The sequence below is a fragment of the Pollachius pollachius genome (genome assembly GCF_949987615.1).
Source record: "Pollachius pollachius genome assembly, chromosome: 14".
Classification (NCBI taxonomy): domain Eukaryota; kingdom Metazoa; phylum Chordata; class Actinopteri; order Gadiformes; family Gadidae; genus Pollachius; species Pollachius pollachius.
This window is the reverse complement of record NC_136947.1, coordinates 7,283,658-7,304,617: the sequence shown is the minus strand read 5'-3', so window position 1 is coordinate 7,304,617 and position 20,960 is coordinate 7,283,658. Positions and strand designations below refer to the sequence as shown.

Sequence of the window (20,960 nt, the reverse complement as noted above, 5' to 3'; positions counted from 1 at the left end):
CGCAGGCAATATACAGACGAATCACCTTCGTCACCTAGAAAAGTCTAAATCGAATGTTTCTCGATTTTTTTTTTATACATAATCAATATTTTGTCAAACAACATGTTGTCAATGTGTTTTGGAATTAAGGGTTGGCCTTATTCAGAACTATCAGTTTTATAAATACCCTATAATTATAATAATTACACATCAAATAAATACAAAGAAAATAAAATATCCCGTGTCAAATGATAAGGGAAACGTCATATTTTTTCCCGGAAGTGCCCATGCGACTTGCTTGGCGCACCGGCTCCGTCGACAAGAAACATCGCATTATGGCCTCGCTGTAAGCCCGTGGAAACGTCCGTTCTGTATATACCCAACCGGCAATCCGTCACCATCGGCGCCTTGATCATGGACCTCCAGTCCAGAGGCTTTGTCCAGGGGTATCGAAGTGACCAATAGTACTCCTGAAGTCTTATATTATTTGATTTTGTGTACTGTCACTTTTGCACGTTCCGGGGATTTAAATAGCAAGTGACAGCGGTAGCGCCATCCCCATCTGCCGGCTAGCTACCTAGCTTGCTAAATCACAAGTTTAAGAAGGGCGTCCTCTTTTTCAAGGAAAGGGGTAAAGGAAAACACCCCATTGGTTTTAACGGGAAGATAGCACACCGTTGACCGGTTCCCCCCTTCGAACCACTAAAGCATAAATTCCTGGTAAGACTACTTAATATGTGTTAGCATTGCTAGCTGCCCGGCACATTCCGGCTGTGCTGCGTTCTTGTCAAAGGCAAACACTTGCTTGCTAGCTAGCTAGCTAGCTAGCTAATCGAAGAGGGCCCCACCGGCTTACCAGCACCTATCCAACTGCATGTATTGAGGTATATTACTAATCAGTTGAATGCAATGAACAAAAAAATAGCAGGGTTGGATGAACAAGTCAACCGGTGATCCGCACTTTGTTAATTCATTCAATGTGTTAAGAGTTGTTAGCCTTAACCACGTATCGCTGCCAGGACATGACAGCCGAGGAATCGGGTCTTCATGTCATGTCTTAGAACATGCATATCGTTTTCACTCCCGGTGTGTTCGTCCTCCACTTTTCAAATACCATGTCTGTGTTTACAGCTATAGTATCAGTATGGGCGATTGTTACATCATGCCATTGCTTGACGTCGACTCCGCTCCTGGTAAGCGTTGAGTGGGTTTTTTAAGTGACATTTGCTTTGCAGGACCCAGACAAACTACATCCAAATGAAAACGGTAGCTTTCATTTAGATTTAGTATGGCTGGATCCTGTATTAAGATGACGGGAGACGTTCGCAAAGGTGCCGAACTAGTCTGCCACTCCTGACCAATGTCAAGTGGTCGTGGCCGGATTGATAGGCCCCAAGGTGTTGCATCTGCTGTCTGCTGGGGCTCTTAAGAATTACACCATCATACCCCGAGTCACAAGGGTATAAGTGTTAGTGAACGTTAAACAATATGTCATCTGAGGCAGTCATGTACACAGTAATATTTATAATTGTAAGAAAAAAAAAGAAGGTAAAATAAATAGCAAGCTAGGCATGGGTGTCTCATGTTGAGACTTTTGACAAATATGAGAGCTCCACTCATCAAACTAACGTGGCAAAGTCACCCTAAACTCTTGTGTCACGTCAAATAATGTAGTTTTTGTGCTGATGGGGCTGTCATACCGACATTGAGCTACCACCGCTGTGGGAGCCATATGGCAGCTCCTACGCGGAGGCACTATCAAGAAAAGCATGGTACCGATGGCTTGCTAGCAGGCTAATGCTAATACGCTCGTAATGCGTGACACGTATTCTATGCCCAGTTGTCACGGACGCCTTTAAGTGCTATCGTTTGATTTTCATTTGTGTTGACATTTTCTCGAAGCTTAAAACCGATGTGTCAGTTGTGTATCACGCATATATTTTGTATATTTGAGCAGTAAATGCATGGGATTAACTTCCATCTGTGGCTAGCATTAGCATGGGCCTTTGGAAACAGTAAATGAACTTTGACCCAGGACAACCATTTTCCTTTAAAACGCCACTTAAACATGTTAATTCCAAATTGACTTTAGTTATTAATGAAATGTAATGTTTCGTACGATTGATGTTGGTTCTGAATATGGTCTTCATGTTTGAGCCTCAGTTCTAAGTTCACCTTTGTCAAAATTTTATTTATGTATATATATATGGATGGATGGTGAAAAATAACTTAGCATTGCTGTTATGTTCTATATGCTTTACCACTGGGACTCATGCAATTTGGGAAGTAATCGAGTGGAATTTTTTATAGTTATTTTTGAATGACGGATTAGGTGTGCATGGTGATGGTAGCCCTCTTATCAAAGGAGGACACATCAACCACACCCTCATTGCTTAGTCAGTTGTGTTGTCTGTCTTGAAAAGCTGTGTATCTACGACTGCATCTCCGTGACGTCAATATTTTTAACGCAACTAATTGAAAAAGCAAATTCATTCAAGCCACCAATTATATTTCAACAAGGTTTAACAATGTTACTTATGTTTTGGCTACTCTTTCTAGGTACTCTGTGAAGACAGAGCAAGCCTGATGCAGACCCACAAAAGCACATGAAATGAATAAACCACCGCAGCCTATAACAGGACCCGTGTCTGTCCCACACCCTGCCCCCTCCCCTGGACTCACACAGGTAAGCATAGAAATCGTAATTTTTGTTGACAGATGAATGGAAACTTGTGGTCTACTAGGGATGCTAGAAATACCATAAACTGACTCGTAAACAGTGAAGATCTCAATGAATTATCCGTTCTTTAAAGAAATAAAATCAAATGGCCGTAAATAAGAAATATATTATTTTGGTGGCAAAACCAATCTGCTTTAATGTACACATTCAAAAGTCGGTAAACCTGAATTTTACAGTTTGTATGCGTTGCACACACACACACACACACACACACACACCAGAGCTCCATTGGCAAGGCAGTTCTACTGTTGTAGCGCTTGCGGGATACACTTCTAAGAAACAGTTTCAATGTTGTATCCATTGGTAACTTTTTGACATGAGACATATCTGGTTTGATAAGTTTTAGTGAGGCTATTGTTTAGGGCTGGGTACCTTGGTAATTTACCCAATTGTGTAGAAATTCTAACCAAAGATATCGATAGATGTAGTGAGGAGTGTTGCTGCACGACCGCTCTGCTTGGAAGCCCTATCTTCTTGGCATTTATACACAACCAGACAAACGGTACTCATTAACTCCCTGCGTTAGATCGCTGTAACTCAGAGCCTGAATATCTGTTGAATATTCAACATGTGGTTATTTTAATAGACCACGTGACTAACGCTATGCTGCTATACATTTGAAGTTCAGTTTAGATTTTTGGACGTTCCCTACTAGGCATTATTGTAAAACCTTGTGAACGCGTAGTAACTCCACCTACCCGGGCCAACCAGTAAACGTTGGCAAACGACCCTGTTTTAGTCTCCACGGCAATATGCGACAGTAAAGGCTTTATTTTTGACTATTTAATTATATGTCGCCTCAACATAATGAATGTATTCAAAAGATGTAGTCAAAAGTATTACAAAAAACAAGGTTGGACTACACTTTCGTTGTAATTGTTACGGTTTGCTTGACGAGTGCTCTTTTACTCGAGCACACGTCTGCCCCCCGTCTACTAACATCTGTTCCTCCCCGATCTGTTCAAACCCAACCAGGCTGCCTATGCCCCTGGACAGCCCCCTTCTCTCGTTTTTGCCAACCCGCCAACTCCACAAATGAACCCTGCTCCGCAACCAAGACAGGTATTGTCATTTGTGTTACTTTTATCAGTACTTGCCTCTGGCATGGTGTCCCCAAATCACTTAATCCCATTTCTTGACTTTCACATGGACTTCTAAACGGGTTGCATTTTGCTGTAATGCTTTGGGTTCGAACTCTGTCAGTGCAAGTTTTTTCTCTACCTTTCCCTCTGTGTCGATCTTTACTTCTTGCTTCCCTTTTTGCTGTCCTCCCAGTTTGCGGCAGGGCCCCGTGCTTTACACCAACAGGTACTAACACTGTGTGTGTGTGTGTGTGTGTGTGTGTGTGTGTGTGTAAAATATTTCTCCAGAATGTTACAACCAATTAGGTCTTTCATCTGATTATCACTGCCACCAAGTGCAAGAGTTTTGAGTTTAAATAACTTGTATATCAGGGTTCGATTTAGTCAGATATATTTTAAACTTGCAAATGCCATTCGGCTGTTTCCCTCAATCCCCTTTTACCACTATTAGGCCTCAATTAATTCTCAAGTCCAAATTGTGTGCGTATAAATGTATTAATGCCTTCATAGTAAATGGCCCACTTATGTTGTAAATAAGTCTGAGGACTACGGCCTTGTGGCGTACTTCCACCGTAGGGTTCGGTTCGGTTCGCCTCAGTCCGGTAATGAGGGAGCGGTACTGAGGGGACCTCGGAACTGCGCCCAGCTCAGTTCCGAGGTCGCGTTTCCACCACCGACAGTACCCTTGTGGTAGGCCGGATGTCGATCGCCACGGCAGCTACGTAAACATTGTGACATCATAGCAGCACGACACGACCTGCTCAATAAAAATCAATAGGCCTGAATAAAATAAAAACTGCCCCATCAAGCTCCCTGTGCACGTTTTCCTACCCAAGGATGCAGAGGAACGTCCCACCTCCTTGTTCGCCCAAGTTAAGTTTTGCGCGACATCGTGTCCATTGTCCAGAATAATACTTTGCGGGTATGCCTACTGTTTGTTCGTTTTTATCCCCATGTCGCCCGGAAGTGACGATTCTGTCGACCAATCAGCGGACGGCGTGTGTAGCTCGAACTTGCCGGCACCCTTTCAGGCATCTCAGTACCCGAACGGAGGAGTACTGCGAGACGAGCACGGTTCAGTCCGGGTCACGCCCACTTCTGGCGGTGGAAACGCGATCCGTGCTGCTCCTTTGCAAACCGAACCGCACCCTCCGGTGGAAACGCGCCATTATTCTCTCTGGTCTAGGCGCCTCAAAGTCTTAACGCTCAGTTATGGATCCACGTCGACACAACGCAAGGGGATTTACGGACGCGATACGTCCTTGCAGACCCACCTTGTGTCCACCACAAGGGACTGACGTGCGCCTCCCAAAAATTGTTACATTGAGTTGAAGCGACGCAGTAGCAAGGGCGCTGATTGGTCCGCTCACCAAAACCCGACGCAGAACCAAAACAGGTTCACAACTGCATGGTCATTGCGTTGCGTCGACGTGGAACCATAACTTAGCCTTTATGTTCTGCTTTCCGTGTGCTATTTTCCTCGTTTTCACCTTATCTCACCTCACACCCTCTTGCTTCTCTTGCTCATATATTGTGCGGCTGAAGGGGGGATACAGAGCACTACAGGTAACTGCTTTTCTCTTTCTCCTGTCCCCACGACCCCCCCTGTTACGTATAACCAGCCTCGGTAGAGTCAGGAGGAATGAAATTCAATACATTCTAGACTTAGTGCAACCCGAGCACTGCTCACGTCGGCAGTTGCTCTAGGGGCTGTGCTTTCAGCTCTGGGGTGAGCTAGCGTGTGTCTGCCACCACACACGCACATCGAGCCCATTACTTAACATGCCCAAGTGTTGTCACCACGTAGGCTGCTTACAATGTGAACTGCAAACGCGCTGCTCCCGCTCCCTATATATTCATTGTGGCCCCCCCTCCCTCTGTGTCCGCCAGCCTTATTATCCAAACCGGCCGGCGATGCCCGCCAGTGCTCCCAGGGTACAGACCAGCAGTGGCCCGCGGCCTGTGGGACCCACTCATGTTTACCCTGCCGGCTCACAGATGATGATGATTCCCCAGCAGCAGATCTCCTTTGCTGGCTCCCCGCAGGGCTATTTCATCCCCCCTGGGCAGGTTGGTTCACACATGGAATCCCCTCACCCAGTGACAGACATAGGGCTGTGTGATTATTCAAATTTCGATCGCGATTTCGATTTTCTTTCAGTCAAATGAGCACCAACCTAATATAATCGAGTTGGATAGATTACATTTTTTTATTGATTTTATATTCAATTTGAACATTTAGTTTATTTATCTTTAAGGGGACTTTTCAAAGTTCTCAGTTACAAAGTGTTTTTTCTGAGACAAATGCTGCATTTCAATATTGACCAAAATATTTTATTTTCATAATCGAGCAGCCATAGGCAGATGTGTAACATGTACCACAGATCACCACTGCGATGCAATCAGACGAGGCATGATTCTAACAAATTCTCAATTTTGTATGGAAAGTGTTCTTAAACGGCAATGGAAGTGTTGGATCTGTAGAGGGACGATATGAGCCTTGCTATCTCTGGGATCCTCTGACGTTGGCGTTCCCACATCTTTTTGCAGTATCGTCCTACATACATGGCTCCCACTCAGCAGTACCCTGTGGCAGCCAGCACTGCAGGCTTCTTCCCTGGAACTAGCCCAGCTGAATACCCTGCTTATGGTAAGAATCTCTGCTCTTGACAAACGCCTGCCAAGCACAACCACAGCCCTGAAAAAAATCATCCCCCCGCCTCCAGGTGCTCGATGCAGTTAAACACACCTGTTTCTGGGCGATACGGTTGCATCGAAGGTGTGGTGGCTTTGCCTGGCAGGCTTGTGTATGTCATGCCTCTGGTTGGTTGTACTGAGGTCTGGCTTGACTTTTTTTGCTTCTCAGTCTGTGTTCTCTCACTCTGCAGTCTCGCCGAGTCACAGCCGTAACACCCTGCTTCCTCTGGTTTTCCTCTCATTAACTCATTCTGCATCTGTCTCTTCCTGCCCTCCCTCCTCCTCCTCCTCCTCTCTCTCTCTCTCTCCCTCTCGCCTCCCTTCTCCCGCCCCTTGCACCCTTTGCTCCCCTCTGCCACGTTGGTTCAGAGCCCTCTCATGCTGCTCGGGAGAGGCGGGGCGGTGGGGGGAGAGGTGGCGGGCGTGAGAACGGTCGTCTCTCTCTCCATGGCACTGCTCTCGCCCCCCAGCGCTACCCCGGTGAGTAGTGCCGCGTGTGTGTGTGTGTGCGCGCGTGTTTTGTGTGTAATTGTGCTTTGGGTCAGCTTGCTTCAGTTGCAAAAAGTTCCCGTTGCGGCGCCGGCCTTCCGATGGCACCTTTTGACCGATGCCCGGGGAATTTGTTCTATTGATTTGGGTTTGCCTGTGGATACATTGCGTTTGTAGTAGGGCCGGGCAGGGATTGGACGATTTAGTACTGATAGATTTTTGTTCGTATAGTTCTATTCTGAGCGTCTGTTTTGATATAGTTTTATTTTTAGAACATACAACAGGACATACAATATTTGAATTTAACCTCTGTTGATTTTTATCAGCAGTTTGGTTCTTAAAAAGTGTAAATAAGTGTCCAAATAATGTCCAGCCCTACTTTGTAGGCCTTTTGCAGGCTTATAAATCGTCCTTTTCTAGTCGTTGAGTGTCCTCATTTCCCGCCTTTGGGCAGATGGTCATTTTGTGACTGCCATCTTATTTAATTTGGTGCAAGATTGCCAGTTTCCACACAAATAAGAGGTTCAGACAAACTGCCATTATGGAAAAGTACTGCCGATAACCTGATCATCACCAGCAAATGATCATTAAAGGACTGTAGATATGACCTTTTGAAAGCCATTTGGCCACTATTTAAACATTATCTTTTGATTATTTTGAGGTTCAAAATCAGAGAGACATTGCAGTTTTTTTTCCTCTTCACCTTTCAGCTGGAGCGTACTATCCAGCACAGCCTCAGTTCACTCAGAGTGTCCAGCCTGCGCCGGTCATAATCAGTCCTGCCCAGCAACCGCAACAAGCCCCGCCTCCTCAGCAACCTCCAGCCCAGCCACAAGGCCCACCTAAGAGGGAACGTAAACCGGTAGGTCATCACAACCAAAAGGGGAGCGGATGTCGCCTCCCGGCTGAGGTCAAAACGATTGAATGGACAGAACCCTTTGTCCTCTCAATGTGGAACTTTCTCTTTTGCCTCAAAAAAGCCAGTCACATTGAGTTTGTCTATCGAACCAGTAGGCTGGCAGTGAAAGGAGAGCTGCATAGTTTCGCATTGGTCTACAGTGGATAGGTGTTCAGTCCAAGTCCTACCTTTTCTTTTGCTCTTTCCTCTCCTCAGATCAGAATACGAGACCCTAACCAGGGTGGGAAGGACATCACGGAAGAGATCATGTCAGGTGGAAGGGCCACTTCCACACCAACGCCACCACAGGTAGGGTTGTATACATTTACATTTTAGGGCTTTCTTCATGACACATTTACATTTCAGGGCATTAGCAGTCTCTTTAATCCAAAGTTATTTACAATAAGTACATTTGTCAGAAGAAAAGCGATACTGCTGTCTGTAAAGTAAAGATATTCATAGACAAGTCAAGTATTTACAATTGCTAGGTTAACCTATTCCCTGTACACAACAAGATGGCTAGGAAAGGATGCTACACAATGTAAAGTACTATTCTTAAGTGACATAATTTAAGCACTTATTATATATTTTAAGAGGCATGTTCAGTTGTTGTATGTGCCAGACTGGTTGGTTTCACATTGTAATCATAAACCAGTGTGTGGGAACATGGATATGTGTCAATTGGAAATAAGTTATTTAAATAGAAATTCTTGGTGTGCTGAAGTCTTCAGCACTGCAATGTTATCTACCATGTAGCAATCAGATTTAAAGTGGATGCCTCAGATTATGTTATCCCTGCCTCCATCATCAGAGATGTTCGAACTATTATCATGCCCTCAGTTCCGATGATGGTTGAAATAGTTGTTTCAGAATTCACTGGTGTACTATTACACACTGATGTAAAGAATGCTCTGTATTTTGTATTGTATCTCCCACCCTTCCACAACGTCCCCCTTTGATTCCCTTAATAAGGGCATTCAACTATCACAGAATTGTGTAGTGTGTTGGAGCGTCTTCATAACTATAGGAGGGGGAAGTAAAATAGTTTGGTGTGAAACAAACAAGTCAGATGGTTCATGTGTAGGAAGACCATTTTTATTATGATTGATTTGTACTAAAACATACATGCCATTTTTATGGTTCCTCTAGACTGCATTTCCCTTGCGAGCATTATTTTGCTGAATATGTATCCCTTTATTTTTAGGCCTCATCAGATAGTCCTGTCCAGAATGGTGACGTTACACAGACTATTGCTTCAGGAACTGGTGAGTCACTCGGTATTTTGCGACCGTTTGAATATGCCTAAGAAACTTGTATACTTTATATTGTATATCGTTAGCCTCATAGCATAATTGCCGAAGTAATATTTTAAGGTTAATTCTTGTATTTAGCGTCAAAAATGCATAGTCATATAGATGACTGTAACAAAGCCCTCTGATTTGCCTAACTCAACTCCTAACTTAACTCTTGAGAGTTAATTTAGATATAACATTTGGCCAAAATAAGACGAAATAATGCTATGAGGCTAACAATATGTTAAAAATACCCCTCCCCCCTCCAATTTGGTCCCGTGTTTGGCCTCCCGACCAGATGAAAGTACGGAATCTGCTGCCAGCGTTGAGACTCCGGCTCCAGCCTCCGCAAGCCCCGTCCCAGAGGTCCGACTGGAGACGGAGACCCCGGAGCTAGTGCCCGCTGAACCCCTCACAAAGGCAGCGGTGGCCGCCGCAGTCGAGGCTCCTCCTCCATTGATAGAGGAGCAACAGCAGCAGCCCCCCGCTCCCACTGTGCTGCCTCCACCATCCCCCCAGCCTGCCGCAGAACCCGAGCCAGAGGCCGAGGTCAGCGACACGGTCGACGCCCCTGTTCGCCCGCCGGCCGTGTCGGCAGCCAAACGCGGCTCGGATCGCGGAGAGGCCGGGCCCGTCGCTCCTCCCGCCGTCGAGAGGACGCCGGAGAAGGAGGAGAAGAAACCCGAAGTGGTGAAGAAGTGTGAACCGGAGAAGTCGACCGTTGCCAAGCTGAAGAAGGAGCCCGCTGTAGGGCCCCCGGCGTCCGTGACCCCTTCCAGCGCGACCTTCGTCGAGGCGGCAAGCGCCCCCCCTGTGAAGGCGTCGAACGCCCCCCCGGTGAAGGCGGAGAGCGCCCCCCTGGTGAATGTGGCCAGCTCCACCCCGGTCAAGGCCTCGAGCGCCCCCACAGTGAAGGCTGCCAGCGTCGGCCCCCCGGTGAAGGTGGCCAGCGTCGTCCCCCCTGTGAAGGCGGCCAGCGTCGGCCCCCCGGTGAAGGCGGCCAGCGTCGTCCCCCCGGTGAAGGCGGCCAGCGTCGTCCCCCCGGTGAAGGCGGCCAGCGTCGGCTCCCCGGTGAAGGCTGTGAAAACTGCCTCCGAGCCTGCGTTGGAGCCCCAGGCCTCGACGGAGGAGACCGCGGCCCCCCCCAGCGAGCAGCCTGCCGCCCCCGAGCCTGCTCCTGCTCCCCAAGCGGAGACGCCTCTCTCCAACGGCCTCGCTCAGGAAGCCGACGAGGCCCCTGAGGACCTGACTCCTGAAGTCGCCACGCCGCTTGCAAAGCCTGTGAGCTGTCAGCCTCCGGAAGCTTCTGTGGCAGACCCTGCCCAGGAGAAAGAGGTGGCGGAGGAGGATGAGGTGGAGGTGTTGACGACGGAAATGACGGAGGAAGCCTCTGCCACTCTCCCCGCCAAGAATTCTACTATGCAAGGTACGGCTGGGCCAGAGTTTGCAGACTTTAGTTCTGAAGTAGTCATCTATCCATCCTAGTTTAACGGAATCCTCTTGTTGTTTTGAAGCCGCCATGTCTGTGCCAAAGAAGAAGAGAAACATGAAGGAGCTAAACAAAAAGGCCACTGGAGACCTCCTGGATGCCTTCAAAGAGGTGCGTTTCTGTTTGCTTCTTAGCTTATTCATGAGCCCTGATTCGGAATAATGAACAGTATCCTGTGGGGCATCCACTACTCGATTGCCTACTTATAATGGCTCATTCTCTCAGGTCTACAATCTACATTATGCATAAAATGAAATAGAGGGAAATTACCACTTTGACATTTTTAACTCCAATATCACTTTCTACCCTCAGGAACAGGCAGCCACACCGGCCGCTGAGCCCTCATCAGTTCAGGCTGAGCCAACCGTGGCTCCTGCTGCTGCTGCTGAGAAGCCTGCCTCAGAGGCTGTAGATGAGACCTGGGAGGAGAAGGAGGACAAGCAGAATCCAAAGCCAGCTGCGCCCAAAACTGAGCCAGCTGAGCAGAAGTATCAGTACAAAGAAGGTGGGGTTTAAGAGTGTGTGTGGGTGTGTATGTGTGTGTGTGGAGTTGTCTCCTTAGGTCTTCAATTGGAATCTAACTTTGATACACCTGGCTCATCTTTGCAGAGAACTGGAAGCCCATCAACCCAGAGGACAAGAAGCAGTACGACAGGGATTTCCTGCTGCGCTGCCAGTTCATCACTGCCAGCATGCACAAACCTGAAGGCCTGCCACTCATCAACGAAGTGATCCTGGATAAGGTAACGTCACATTTCCTCCAAGGCAACACAACCTATTGCATCATAAAATGTACAGAGAAGGGGAAATGGCGTTTAGGAACGGAACTGTGTACAAATGTATTCATCTTGTCCTGTTGATTGGTTTGTGGAGCTAATGGTTTGCATTATTGTAGGCCAATGCGACACCAATGCGGCCTGCAGACCCGGCCCGCGTGATGAACGTTGGACCCGACTTTACCCCCTCATACCTGGGTAACCTTGGTAGGCAGTCAGCGGGAGGACCAGGACCCGGACCACGAGGCCCGGTAAGAGGGAAGGGAGGCCCAACCTGGAAATGTTCACTTCTGAACAAGCCAATAGTGCAACCTAAATTTCCTTCAAGTTCCTTCAATTATTTTAACAATCACTTTACAGCCATGTCTGACTCTGTTGTCCACCCCCAGCCTCCCGGCCCGCGCCGCTCCCAACAGGGCCAGCGGAAGGAGCCCAGGAAGATTATCATCACCAGCATGTCTCTGAACAACGAGGTGCAGCTCAACAAGGCGGAGAAGGCTTGGAAGCCGGGCGTGAAGAAGGCCGGCCGGGGCCGCGGCGAGGAGGAGGGCGGCGAGGAGGACGACCCCGAGGAGGTCAAGACCCAGGAGCTGTTCAAGCGTGTGCGCAGTGTGCTCAACAAGCTCACGCCGCAGATGTTCCAGGCGCTGATGAAGCAGGTGACGGACATGTCCATCGACACCGAGGCCAGGCTAAAGGGCGTCATCGACCTCATCTTCGAGAAGGCCATCTCGGAGCCAAACTTCTCGGTGGCTTACGCCAACATGTGCCGGTGCCTTATGGGGGTGGGTCCTGCACCTTCAAGTTCTTTGCATTTGTTTATTACATGCGAGTTCCCTTCAGTAGGTTAACATGGCGTTCTTGTGTCCTCAGCTGAAAGTCCCCACAACAGATAATCCTGAGGCCACTGTCAACTTCAGAAAGCTCCTGCTCAACCGCTGCCAAAAGGAGTTTGAAAAGGACCAAGACGACGACGTTATCTTTGAGAAGAAGCAGAAGGAGTTGGAGGCATCTAAAGACGTAAGGAAACCCGACGCCTGTCTCACTTGCAGGACAGTCTTTTGACCGTGGCCCTGTGTTCGGATCAGTGTAGTCCGTACCGGTTTATTCCTCGCACTCATTTGTGTATGACTTTTTCTACAGGACGAGGAGCGTGACCGCCTGAAGGTGGAGCTGCAGGAATCCAAAGACAAGGCTCGCCGGCGATCACTGGGCAACATCAAGTTCATCGGTGAGCTGTTCAAGCTGAAGATGCTCACCGAGGCCATCATGCACGACTGTGTCGTGAAGCTGCTGAAGAATCACGACGAAGAGTCTCTGGAGTGCCTCTGCAGGCTTCTCGCCACCATCGGCAAAGACCTGGACTTTGAGAAGGCCAAGGTAACATGCAATCCACTCGCCTCAATCAGTATGGCCAGACCTGCTGGTCGTCTGACGGTCGAGTGAAGCACACAGGCCCAGTTTCTGGCTGTTGTCCAGCTGTTGACGTCTCTATGTCCCCCTAGCCCCGCATGGAGCAGTACTTCGCCCAGTTGGAGAAAATCATCAAGGAGCGAAAGACCTCCTCCAGAATCCGCTTCATGCTGCTGGATGTCATTGACCTCCGAAGGGTATTGACACTTTTCTTGCCGTGCTTTTAGTAGCAATAGTAGCCTTTAATAGATTTCATTGACTCACTGTACAATGTTCAAACCACCATTTTAGTTACCCCTTCAGAGTCGCGTGACTTCATTGGAACTTGGGTGGGTCGTGTTTCAATTGAGGGCACTCGGACGGACCGTTAATAACTGTTTGATCTATCTTCCTGTGTGCAGTGCAAGTGGGTGCCTCGCAGAGGGGAGCAGGGCCCCAAAACCATCGAGCAGATCCACAAGGATGCCGAGGCGGAGGAGCAGAGGGAGCAGAACAAGGTCCAGCAGCAGATGCTTTCCAAGAAGGATGGTGGAGGCGGCGGTGGCGGAGGTGGAGGCCGGATGGGAGGCGGCGGCAATATGGGAGGCCGAGGGCACCATGCACAGGGGGGCGGCCGTGGGAGTCAGCCCCAGGACGAGGGCTGGAACACGGTGCCCATCACCAAGGGTAACAGACCCATCGACGCGACCCGCCTCAGCAAGATCATCAACAAGGTGTGTTTGCTACCCTTGAGCGTCGGAGGTTAAGCTTTACCGACCCAACTCGCCTACTGCCCGTACCGTTACCCAAGCGTTGTGTGACGGCTCGCTGTGCTCGTGTCCTGTAGCCCGGTCCTCAGGACGTTGACGACCAGCGGTTGGCCCCTGGGGGGAGAGGTTTCGGTAACTGGACCAAGGGCAGCAGTGGAGGGACGGGGTCGAAACCCCCCGGCGCAGAGCAGGGTAAGAACAATACGCTCATCTCCCTGTCAACACTTGACATGCTTTTAAGAAGGGGAGCGTTGTGTTAAGCGGTCTGTGCTATTCTGATCCGTTTGACAGAGTCCGGTCGCCCGGCCACCAGCACTTTGAACCGCTTCTCGGCCCTGCAGCAGTCTGGCCCGCCGTCAGGGGACGGCGACCGCAGAGTTCCCCAAAGGTGAGCGCAGTCCTCTTCCGCTTCTTAATCCTGGAGTCCGTCCCCTGTCCCTGTCGCCCTGGGTTGACCACGCCGCCACGACCCTGTGTGTTCCTCAGGTCGAGCTCCAGCCGCGACCGCGGCGGGGAGAGGGACAGAAACGACCGGGGATTTGACCGCTTCGAGCGCCGGGAGGGACGCGACGGTGGCGGCCGGCCGACCATCACCAAGCGCAGCTTCAGCCGCGAGTCGCAGGAGCGTGGGGGCGACGGCCGGGGGCCCACGGAGCCCGTGCGTCGCGTGTCCAGCATGACCGACGACAGGGTCCGACGGGACCGAGCCGCCAGCAAGGAGCCTGCAGGTAGGGAGCGCTTCCATGGGTCCTGGGCAGTGTTTGTAATAACGCCGCTTAAAAGAACGGCGTTAAGTAACGCCATTATTTTTTCAGCAACGTGGTAATTAACGAATTACTATATCTGTATCTGAATGCAGTGCGTTACTATGAATTGATTGAATAAACTGCATAATCCGAACGCACCCCTGGCTCCAAACACAAACTGCTAGTGAAGAGACCGAGTGGGTTAACAACGAGATAAGTGATTATGATTGGCTAAGGCAGTCATGTTTCATGGTAGCCTATCGGAACCAGTGTTTTTACACATAAGCCAGGACACGCGCGCCCCACACACATGCAAACGCACACACCAAACAGATTCGATGAAGCAGCAGAAATGGCGGTGCCGGAGCAATCCGATTAAAAAGTTGGCATTTTCTTTAGTATTCGGCAGATGTCCCACAGCCTTTGCAACCAAGCAAATTGAAATTCAGGCCCCATTCACACAAACCCGGGTAAATGTTAAAACGGACATCCGCAATGAAAATGATCTCCAATGATCTCCGTCCACACTATCGTTTTCATATCGTTTTCGGAATGTTTTGCATCCACGTTCCACACTGAAATTATTTTGATAAACAGTTGTGGAGTCGATGGTTACGTAACTCCGCCACGCCTCTCTGTTTAGATTACAGGCGCGCGATCAGCTGATATTTACAGTTGATCAGCTGGTTAATCATTTTCGACCCGGTCTTGTCCAGAAACGCCGCTCCAAGTACGGTTTGAACTGCCGTCTTTCGGGTTTTTTTCCATCACCGAAGAACATCAAGTACAGCGCTCGCCTCCGGCGTTGGAGCAATGAATATGTTTGAGCCATTATGTCGAATTGTTTCTGGAGATAAATTAGTACATTGTACAGAGAGATCATCATTTGCATTTCACCTGCCATTCTTTTGATGAGCGTCTCGGTCTCGTTTTCGAAAAGCATTGTTTTCAGTGTCGGAATTCTCTGTTTTATTGTGGACGGAAGGGCTAAACGGATAAATATTTATGTGTTTGTAGATTTACCCGGGTTAGTTTGGACAGGGCCTCAGTTGGAAGCATATCAGGGCCTTGAATGGGCAGTTCAACCATTTAACACATTAAGGCCAAGTGAAAACTGCTCAGGAAAATCCAAATTCTTTGACATATGGCAACTTTCATTTTTTATTAAATAACGCAAATAGGTACTTTCCCTGGTAACTAGTTACTTTTATTATAGAGTAATTCAGTTACTAACTCAGTATGCTGATAAGTTTTTATTTTCTCTTCTGACAAATGTACTCATTGTAAGTCGCTTTGGATAAAAGCGTCTGCTAAATGCCCTAATTGTAAATACATATAAAAAAGAAAACGAATTGAGTATCGCATTTTGTGGACAGGTTGACACGTTGTAGTTATTTAATTATCGTTTGGTGTACCTACCCAGAGGCATGGACATTGATGGGTGTTTCCCTTTCGTGGTGTTTGGCTTGTTTTCCTTGTCCCACAGTGAAGCCCGAGCGTGCCGCAACCCCTCCCCCCGCTGCCGTCTCCAAACCGGCCTTGAGCGAGGAGGAGATGGAGAAGAAGTCCAACGCCATCATCGAGGAGTACATCCACATAAACGACTTGAAGGTACGCCACGCACGCCCGGCTTTTCCTCCCCCACACCTCATCAACCGTATTAAACACCACCTGGAGGGGCTAACGTGTTTCTGCATGTCCCCCCCCCCAAACCTGTAGGAGGCTCTGCAGTGCGTGTCCGAGATGAACAGTGCCTCGCTGCTGTTTGTGTTCGTCCGGAACGGCGTGGAGTCGACGCTGGAGCGCAGCCCCGCGGCCAGGGCCCACCTGGGCCACCTGATGCACCAGCTCATCAAGGCTGGAACACTGCCCCCAGCGCAGTACTACAAAGGGTGGGTGGACGCCGCCGCCGGCCCCCTCTACACCCGTGGGGAAAGGAGTGAATGAGTAGGCTGGGGCTGCGGTTTGACCTGATTTGTCCCGTTTCTTTGTCACAGACTTCAGGAGACCCTGGAGATGGCGGAGGACATGGCCATAGACATCCCTCACATTTGGCTGTACTTGGCGGAGCAGATCGTCCCGATGCTGCAGGAGGGAGGGATCCCCATGGAGCTGCTCTTCAGGTGTGGCCCCCTTTCTGGATAATGCATCGCATTGGTCTCTGCCTCTTCCCTTTCGGGACTGGGAATGGGTAAATGTGTGTCACATTGGCCCAATGGCTGTGATTTTTCCCAGCCATTATGGAAGGGAATTGGCAGGGAACTCGCAATACGATAATGCAATGATTCCTTATGTATATCTATGACGTTAATATTGCAATATTCTAATCAGATTTTTTCTTTGGGCTGTAAATTCTGTGTTTGTTGTTAAACGTTGACTTTCAGTTAAAAGAAGTTGGTTGAACAGAACATTGTTTATGTAAAAATGCTAGAGTAAATGAATAGAGGCTAATCATCTGTAGCGCCCTCTGTAGGACGAAGCCTTTCATTTGTTGACACTAGGATAACATTAATGTTTATTAAAGAAAGATAATTGAGTCAGCCCGACTATTTGGGGAGGCGAAGAATTTGGATACCCATGTTATAGTTATACCGTTGTATGCTAAAGCACTAATGAAATTATTATGAAAATGACAAAAATGTAATGTTGTATTAACATTGTCAAACACTGTCTTCATGCGTTTAGGGAAATCTCCAAGCCTCTAGTGCCTTTGGGAATGGCCGGTGTGCTGCTGGCACAGATTCTTACTTTGCTCTGCAAAGGAATGGTTTGTACTTCCTTATCCTTCAATAACAGTCTCCTAACATCTGCAGTCTGTACCCTCACCATCGCCCTTTACCTCTAACCATAAACCTTCATTTCTGGAAACTGTCTTCCCCACTACCCCTGGCCTATGAAAAACATGGGCCCTCAACTGCCTCCGTATTTGTCTTTCCATCAGACCCACAAAAAGGTCGGGGCTATGTGGAACGAGGCGGGCCTGAACTGGAGCGAGTTCCTGGCCAAGGATGCGGACGTCAACAAGTTTGTGACTGAGCAGGTCAGTTGCACAGAACCAAAGTTGCTGTAGGAGCACATGAGTGGGCCTCGTTCCTGACGCCGCTGTGTTTTTTCGTTCTTGTTCAGCACCTAGAGTTCACGTTGGACACCGAGGGGTCTGAGGGGCCGGAGAAGAAGCCCCTGACCAATGAGGAGATCAGCAAGCAGCTGGAAAGACTCATCCAGGACAAGGCCGAGAACCAGCGGATCATCGACTGGGTGGAGGTGGGTGGTCTGCTAAATGCAGTCCGCATTGGGCTGTGTGATTCCGCCGATCGGTCTCTTGCGTAAGGTGGACACAACGTATTGGAATATAGTGTATGATAATGCGGCCAAACTAAAGCCATTCTCAATGCGTACCACCACCGAAGTGATTAATTCCTCTTACACCACTGTTAAAAAAGTTATTTTAATGTTTGTTAATTTTGTCTATTGTGGTGTGGTTCTATTTACTTAATCAGCTGTATTTGACCATTATTGGAAAACGATTCACACCCTTTGCATGATTGACCAATGAGAATCCCGTATTGAACAAGGTTGTGGTATATTCCGGTTTGACCCCAGGCTAATTTGGACGCACAGCAGTCCAACGGCAACGCATTTGTGCGAGCGCTGATGACGTCCGTGTGTCAGTCGGCCATCATTTGTGAGTATTCCTTCATCGGATCAAGGCCACTCACCTCGACACGTCTGCTGGGCGTAGGAACAAGCCTCTTACTGTCGTTTTTGATGCCGCTCCTCAAGGCGACAACCTCTACAAGGTGGACGGGAAGCAGATCAGCGAGAGGGGAAGCCTGCTGCTGAAGTACCTGAGTGACGAGGCCAAAGAGCTCCAGGCTCTCTACGCCCTCCAGGCCCTCATGGTGCACATGGAGCAGCCTGCAAGTAAGTGGAGCCTGGCTGCTTTTAAAGGGACCAGCCACGGTTTTAACCGGAGCACACGCAAGCACCGTAACCTGTATCACCCTCCCTCCATATGGGCGGGAGAGTGGGGTAAATGTAGACCGTGCCAAACACGGGCAAAGTTAGGAGCCATGAGTTGTTGCGTAAGAAGGATGGACCAAAAAGGGGATTAGTGTTGCCTAGGTCTGCATGATGGGTCTCTGATGAGGAACATGGGGATTGACTAATGACAACTTGACATTTGATCAAATATGACTGATCTGGGGTAAACATGCTTGAGTCGGGTTAACCCGGTTTAGTAGCAGGTCCGCCCTAACCCGGTTTAGTAGCAGGCCCGCCCTAACCCGGTTCGGTACCAGGTCCGCCCCAACCCGGTTTAATAGCAGGTCCGCCCTAACCCGGTTTGGTAGCAGGTCCGCCCTAACCCGGTTTGGTAGCAGGTCCTTCCTAACCCGGTTTAGTAGCAGGTCCTTCCTAACCCGGTTTAGTAGCAGGTCCTTCCTAACCCGGTTTAGTAGCAGGTCCTTCCTAACCCGGTTTAGTAGCAGGTCCGCCCTACCCCGGTTTAGTAGCAGGTCCTTCCTAACCCGGTTTAGTAGCAGGTCCTTCCTAACCCGGTTTAGTAGCAGGTCCTTCCTAACCCTCGTTAGTAGCAGGTCCTTCCTAACCCGGTTTAGTAGCAGGTCCGCCCTACCCCGGTTTAGTAGCAGGTCCTTCCTAACCCGGTTTAGTAGCAGGTCCTTCCTAACCCGGTTTAGTAGCAGGTCCTTCCTAACCCGGTTTAGTAGCAGGTCCTTCCTAACCCGGTTTAGTAGCAGGTCCTTCCTAACCCGGTTTAGTAGCAGGTCCTTCCTAACCCCGCCCTGTGCTCTGCGTGTCCACAGACCTGCTGCGGATGTTCTTCGACAACCTGTACGACGAGGATGTCATCAAAGAGGAGACCTTCTACAAGTGGGAGTCCAGCAAGGACCCAGCGGAGCAGACCGGCAAGGGAGTGGCGCTGAAGTCGGTCACCACCTTCTTCACCTGGCTCCGTGAGGCAGAGGAGGAGTCCGACAAAGAATAATGACCCCCCCCCCACACACCCCCCCCTGTCTTTGGCAGGGGGGGGGTCGGGGAACCCGGTTACAGACTACACAGCCTAGTAGGCGGACTTAATCAATCCTCAATGAGGATATCTTTTTTTTTTTTTTTTCGTGAGGGGAGGACTGGTAAAAAAAAAACAATCAACTGTCTTTCCCGCTCCTTCTCTCTTGCTTCCCGTTCTTTGTTCACACCTGCTTGTGGCCGCGGCCCTAGAATAAACGATGCAGCAGGATTGCTTGTTAAACTATGCGTCAAATGGCCTACGTCCGTTACATAAACATTTTTGACATTTGAGAAAGACACGTACAAACCAACCCGCTGCTCTTTTTATGGTTCTGGGGAAACGCTTTTCCTCTCATCGTGTGATCCAAGTGGTGACGGCGGGGGTGAATCACTGAGCATGTTGCAGGGGAACTTGGGTGTCATGTAACGTGTGTGGGTGTGTGAGATATCGAAATGAACTGAGCTCTTATGTCTTTTGTCCTTTACTGAAGTGTGCAGCATGATTGAAGTGTGTTTGTATTAATGATGATAAAGTGGGAGATTTCCTAGAAAAAATGTACCTTGCTGACTAACCATAACTCACGTTAAGTTTTTTGTTTTGTTTTTATTTAATTTTATTACCACCTCCTCTTTGCTGAGATGGGACCTGTGAAGACAGAATCTAAGGGACTCTGAGCCTGAGACTAGACTATTGACTACTAGGGATGATCTCGATGCTTCCTTTCAAGCCATGCTGTCTCCCACCCCCTTGCAGTCAACCAACCCTATCTGAGACCCGACTAATCTTCCTCAGTACCTAACACGAGCTGGTCTCCCTACACTCAAGTCAGGGAGAACCCTGCAGAGACACACTTAAACCCCATCCACGTTAAAACTTGAACACATTGAAAGCAGAAATTGACTTGACAAGATATATATATAAAAAGAAAAAGGAAAAAAAAAAACAGAAGTGATCCGAAAGCCTTTTCTGCTCTAAGTGGAAACACATTTCAGGAGAGTTCTGTAAATATATGATTTTTTCTTTCTGTTTTATTTTTCTGAAATAATAACTGAATTGCTAATGATGTAATGCTACGTATCCTTTTCCAGCAGAGATGGCAGTTATCCAGATGCAGAGAGACGCTTTCGATAATCCATTGATTAGTTGTATTGGGATTTTTGTAAATATGTTTTTGCTTTCTTTATTATTTAAGGAATTAATTCTTTTTGCATCGGAAACTGAAAGATGAGGAAATGCAGCATTGCAAATAAAGGAATTATCAAGTTGCAGAGTTTGTGGAGAGTCCTGTTATCCCTTGATCCATGAGTTCATTCGTGTCGTTTGCTGAATAATACATTGTCTCACAACTGATCAAACCTGTTTAGGTTTGATCTCACAACTCACTTTCCCTGTCATGTGTCCCAGGGGATTTGATCGCCATTTACCTAACTGACAATGTGACTTGCTTAATATTGTTTAGCGAAAATCAAGGCCTATATGTACAATTTTTAATTTTTAAGTCATATTTTTTTTATTAACTTCGTGCATTAATTCACAAACGACCTACCGCCATGCACTTCAGCAGTCCTGCTATATATT

General features: G+C 48.4%; 1 protein-coding gene across 2 annotated transcripts; it reads left to right on the top strand.

Annotated features, from left to right (window-relative positions):
• Positions 1-294: 294 nt before the first annotated feature.
• On the top strand, positions 295-20,650 carry eif4g1a (eukaryotic translation initiation factor 4 gamma, 1a). 2 transcript variants are annotated; one of them, XM_079750807.1, is made up of 30 exons: positions 295-699; positions 2,539-2,665; positions 3,695-3,781; positions 5,692-5,871; positions 6,352-6,451; positions 7,698-7,849; positions 8,102-8,194; positions 9,090-9,150; positions 9,476-10,603; positions 10,692-10,777; positions 10,979-11,171; positions 11,276-11,409; positions 11,562-11,693; positions 11,832-12,227; positions 12,316-12,462; positions 12,586-12,822; positions 12,948-13,052; positions 13,257-13,568; positions 13,682-13,796; positions 13,896-13,992; positions 14,091-14,332; positions 15,837-15,961; positions 16,070-16,242; positions 16,348-16,473; positions 17,036-17,117; positions 17,292-17,390; positions 17,477-17,614; positions 17,954-18,035; positions 18,134-18,274; positions 19,177-20,650. In XM_079750807.1, the coding sequence occupies exons 2-30, from the start codon at positions 2,591-2,593 to the stop codon at positions 19,356-19,358; spliced, it is 5,220 nt and encodes a 1,739-aa protein (XP_079606933.1). In that variant the 5' UTR covers positions 295-699; positions 2,539-2,590; the 3' UTR covers positions 19,359-20,650. The 2 variants fall into 2 exon arrangements, with proteins under 2 accessions (XP_079606933.1, XP_079606932.1); XM_079750806.1 differs by having other exon boundaries at positions 11,562-12,227.
• Positions 20,651-20,960: the final 310 nt, after the last annotated feature.